Source organism: Arachis ipaensis, chromosome B01 (assembly GCF_000816755.2).
Source record: "Arachis ipaensis cultivar K30076 chromosome B01, Araip1.1, whole genome shotgun sequence".
Classification (NCBI taxonomy): Eukaryota; Viridiplantae; Streptophyta; class Magnoliopsida; order Fabales; family Fabaceae; genus Arachis; species Arachis ipaensis.
The window spans coordinates 5,670,990-5,675,757 of record NC_029785.2 but is presented as its reverse complement, the minus strand read 5'-3'; the positions used below and the strand labels follow the sequence as shown (position 1 = coordinate 5,675,757).

General features: G+C 35.6%; 1 protein-coding gene across 4 annotated transcripts in view; it reads right to left on the bottom strand.

Moving 5' to 3' along the window:
• Window positions 1–4,768, bottom strand: part of LOC107609902 (DExH-box ATP-dependent RNA helicase DExH11) — a 16,803-nt gene that overhangs the window by 8,846 nt on the left and 3,189 nt on the right. For 3 of the 4 annotated variants that reach the window (XM_021116619.1, XM_021116623.1, XM_016311988.2), the window contains exons 2-10: window positions 3,814–4,071; window positions 3,369–3,623; window positions 3,181–3,249; window positions 2,796–2,895; window positions 2,457–2,626; window positions 2,222–2,329; window positions 896–997; window positions 441–641; window positions 244–354 (exon numbers count right to left, since the gene is read on the bottom strand). In XM_021116619.1, the coding sequence (XP_020972278.1) occupies window positions 244–354; window positions 441–641; window positions 896–997; window positions 2,222–2,329; window positions 2,457–2,626; window positions 2,796–2,895; window positions 3,181–3,249; window positions 3,369–3,623; window positions 3,814–4,071 (1,374 nt within the window). Of the gene's footprint in view, window positions 1–243; window positions 355–440; window positions 642–895; window positions 998–2,221; window positions 2,330–2,456; window positions 2,627–2,795; window positions 2,896–3,180; window positions 3,250–3,368; window positions 3,624–3,813; window positions 4,072–4,768 lie in introns of those variants that run through there. The other variant, XM_016312051.2, reaches the window with a different exon arrangement.

Genomic DNA, 4,768 nt, shown 5'->3' with positions numbered 1-4,768 from the left:
CTAGTTTAATTAAATTTACAGCTTACGGAATACGGTCTCCAAACTTTTCTTTACTTTTTATTATGAAAATATTCATGGCCATCCCTTAATGCTTATTGCTCTTTCAGTTGTCACAAACAAGTACAGCTTCAGAAGTATCAGAACCAAAAATGTTTTGCACAGATCACAGAATATCAAGAATAACTCATTCCAATTAGCAAATCAATTAACGACCATTTTATGAGTAGTAGTAGTAGTGAGTACCGTGGCTGAAAGGAGGATGATATTGATGTGCCTTGGAAGCATGATGATTACTTCTTCCCAAACAACCCCTCTTTCAACATCATTGACATAGTGAACCTCATCAAATATTACCTACCAGGTTTTCGCAGAAAATAAATAAGTAAATGAATTTAAATTGCTACAAATTCATAAAACCAGTCTTATATTGAGTTCTTTACCCATTCAATGTCACGAATAATATCAGCACCCCTGTACAGCATCGATCTTAAAATTTCAGTGGTCATAATGAGACAAGAAGCCTCGGGCCTCAAGCTTACATCGCCAGTAAGAAGCCCAACATCAAACTTCCCACAGAAATCTCTGTATTTCTGATTGCTGATTGTTTTTATTGGAGCAGTATACACAGCTCTAGTGCAGTGCTGTATAAGAATATAGAAAAAGAAAATTCAAAATGAATTTGAGACACTCCTTGTTATGCAGTCAAATTTAAGGTAGATGAATAACAATATAAGCTAAGGTCATACTGAGGATAGTTGACCTAAAGCACTATTGAATTTAATCACAGTGCTCAATGGTATCATGCAATGTGGTTGAAGCTTCAAGTCATGCAACTACTACACAAAGAAGCACCAAGAAAAAGAAACTGAACTGACAGTCAAAGTCCAAGGCATACTTTTGATGCTAAAGCGAATGCATATTCAGCAACAACTGTCTTTCCAGCTGATGTGTGAGCAGCCACAAAAACAGATTCCCCTTTTTCAAGATAATAAATAGCCTGCAATGATTATATAAAGGGAGAAACAAAAATTATAAGGAAGAATATAAACAGAATATTCAGAGCTAGAAATGCCATTGAAAGATAATAAAAGCTAAGTGACTAGTCATATTAAAAAATCATACAATCTACGTAACTTCTCACGACTAAAGATAATACAATCAAGTGGCTACCTTATTAACTTAATACAATCTACGTGACTTCTCGTAATTAAGGGTAAAATGAAAATTTATCGACTATCAGAAAGAATAATCCTCTGCAAGTTTGCAAGCTACGAAGAACATAAATCTCTTCAACAAAAGATGACTTATAACGAAACTAATTAAAAAATTGACAAAGGTCTGCCAACAGCATATGATCCAATCTACAGAGGCCAAAAGAAAATGCTTCCAATTAAAAACGGACACCTGTATCATCAAGAATTTCGGATGATGTGACATCCCAAACATTAATACATTCAACTACATGCATTTTCGGGAGCATGAACTAACTAACAGACAGATGAGCAAAGATAAAAGAAAGAAATATAAAGGAAGAAAACAAGTGTAAAAGTAGAAAGTGTAGCTTGTGCCATAAGTAAGATAAGGGGGAAAAAAGTGAAAAGGTGAGTTCTTTTGCGGGCTGTTGCGCGTGCCCTATAACCGACTAACCGTAGATCAGTTTTTGTTGACTGGTTTCGGAGAAAGAATTTGTGGCAAGTGGCAATGTGCCATATATGACACCGTTTGGGGGGTAATTGGTTGGAGTGTAATTCTAGCACCTTCAATGATAAATTTTAAGACAAGCTTGTTTTGTGAGATAGGGTTAGCATTTGGCCTGTATTTGGTGTAACACTCATGATCTTTTTAGAGGAACTAGTCTTCATCTTGCTTGAGGTTGTAAGTTATGCTTCTTGGATAGTATTATCTTGTTATTTCTTTGCTCTTGATAGGAGAATTTCTTGCGTTATTACTTTGTCTTTTTCATAATACTATTTTTATTTTCTTTCAGCCAAAAAGGAAAAAGAATGAAATAAATTGTTATCTCAAAAAGCAATTACTTGAATTGAAGGCATAAAATAAATAAATAAACGGGGGAACCATTTTGCTTTCTTGCTTTTATCCAGTGTTCTACTTAACAACTACTGAGTGCCTATATTTGCAGTTTTCAGACATCTGTGCCAGAATATGGTCATTTACCCAGATGACAAATAAGAAGAAATTACTACAACACAATTAAGTATACCTCCTTCTGAAAAGAATCCAATTCAAAGGGAAATTCAAGTGCCATATCAGGAACGAGTTCATAAAAGCGTTCTGCAATTCGTCCACTGGCCTCATGCATAGCCCAAGCCTGCCAAAAGAATAGCTTTCTTGTCTTAAGCATTGCCAAACAAAAAGCAACGAAATGATTATTCATGACAAGAAACACGAAGCATCTCATGCAAAACTTGCAACGACGTCTGCTCATAACTACTTACTTTCTGCTGCCCAACTTCATTTCCGAATCCATCCAAATGCAGTTTTGATTCCACTGAGTCAGCTGACAGAATATCATCAAGTGATATTTCGTTGTCATGTGCTTGGCTGAATTCCTCAGCCGTCCCAGCTTCAATTTCCAAGGTAACAGTCTCCGATTCAGATAAATGACCTTTGCAAACAACATCATCATCAACCACAAAATAGACCAGAAAGAATTTGGTCTAATGGAGATATGCATTGGTTCCATTTCATTACAATATAATGCAAGAAATTCCAAATGGAAAATGCAGGTCAGAATATCTGCATTTGTCAATAAGTTATAAGTGTAGGTCAAATACCATCCTCTTGTTCTTTAGTAGGATCCTCCTCTTGTTCTTCAACAACATCAGCTTCCCAAGCCTTCTTAAATAGGTCATCAAATTGAACAGATAGTCCCCTCTACATAACATGCATGATTCAAGAACTAGTCAATACAACAACAACAAAGCCTTATCCCACTAGGTGGGGCTGGCTACATGGATCAGACGACGCCATTGAACTCTATCATGTATCATGTCTACAGTGACTGTCCATACGTAGGTCTTCTTTGATCACCTCATGTATATGATTGTTTCTTAAATATAATCGAAAAGGCACATACTTAAATTCACAGTAACGTGTAAACATTGAAACATTTTTTCACAAATATGGATGGAGAAAATGGCTACAGAATGATAAACTGACCAGTTTTTCAACCGACAGGCTCTTGATTGACTTGGTATCCTCATAAACAGTCCATGAGTATGGATATGGCTTAAATAAGATAAAAACACAACTTGCATGAGTTATAGCAAATTCAAACTATGAAATATGAACAAGTTAAAACATGAAGTCCTATCCATCACAAAACGAATAACAAGAATATAAATAACCTTGAGCGCACCAAGGTCCACTCCATGCTTTAAGCTGGGAGGGATTGTCTGAGCCGACCCACCACTCAAAATTTCATGCACCCATTCACCATTTGAAGCACCTTCCGGAAGAATTCTTTCCATCGCTTGGGAATCATCCAAACCACCTGGGCGGAAGGGCCGATTATTGATGCTTCCTCTAACAAAGTCCTTCGCAGAAGTACGGGGCAATGGCCCAGATTCTACAGCTCCTGATGTTAGATCTGATACATCCACCTAATAAAACATTATAGGCACCAGGGATGAAAGCAAAAGAAAATCAATTAAGAAACTTAAATTAATTATTTTTGTTGTTGTAACCAAAGCTTTCTCAATACAGATTCAAAATTGCAAGTGCATATCCTTGTATCAAACTAAATGGAACATCTTCTGGGATCACAGATATAATAAACAAAGCACTTCACACCTCCTCAAATTTTGGTTCCCATCTTCCTTTAACCAATTCACTATTTGATCGTCGAAATGGTGGTTCCCAAATTGGAACTACAACAGACCGTGGTAATGATGGCTCTAGAGGAACCTCAGCCCTGTCAAACCAATCAAATTCCCATTGCCTCCCAGCTTTTTCTGGTGAAAACTCATCAGGATCCAATCTTGGCTTGAGATATGTCTCTTCTATATAGTTTTTTATAGATTCAGGGGTCTCACTGGGAAATGCAGGTGGCTGAAATAAAGAACCCAAAAATTAGCAATCAAAATAGAAGTTCGACTTGGGGCTTTGATGTTTAACCGTAAAATAGAAAAAAAAATGTAGCCAAAGGTTGTGAGGCAAGGGGTGAGATGTAAAAAGCAAAAGCATTAACACATCCATTTAACTTGCTAATTGTGATTCAGTCTTTTGACCCTTAGAAAATAAATAAGCAACTGACTCAAATGTTTGCATTTAACATCCTTTTTTCCTTCATTGTACAATTCATAAATCTTTTTATAGAATGAAACTAAAATACTCATCTTTTTATGTCAGTAACCAGCAAGATATTAAGATTAAGATGTAACTAATTTCATTAAATGCATGGTGTAAACATATAAGTATAGAATGTAAATTAAATTTACATCATTAGCTTGCTTTAAAAATAAAAGCTTAGTTAAGTGTAATATGGTCTTTTAGCTACATATTCAAGTAATCAAGTTTAGCACACAAAATATAAATGTAAATGGTTTCTGCTCAAATAATATGATAATGTGCTGCTTAACTATATTTTCTTGCACAACTGTTTCGATTTGAACTACCTTGCTTGAAACAAACAAGCAATAGTACATAATAACAAACCATTCTTTCCTCAATATTTTGCAGAGCAGGTTACCAAAGAAAGAAACCACATAACACATAGAAAGTTAACACAAAGATATTAATACGCCAC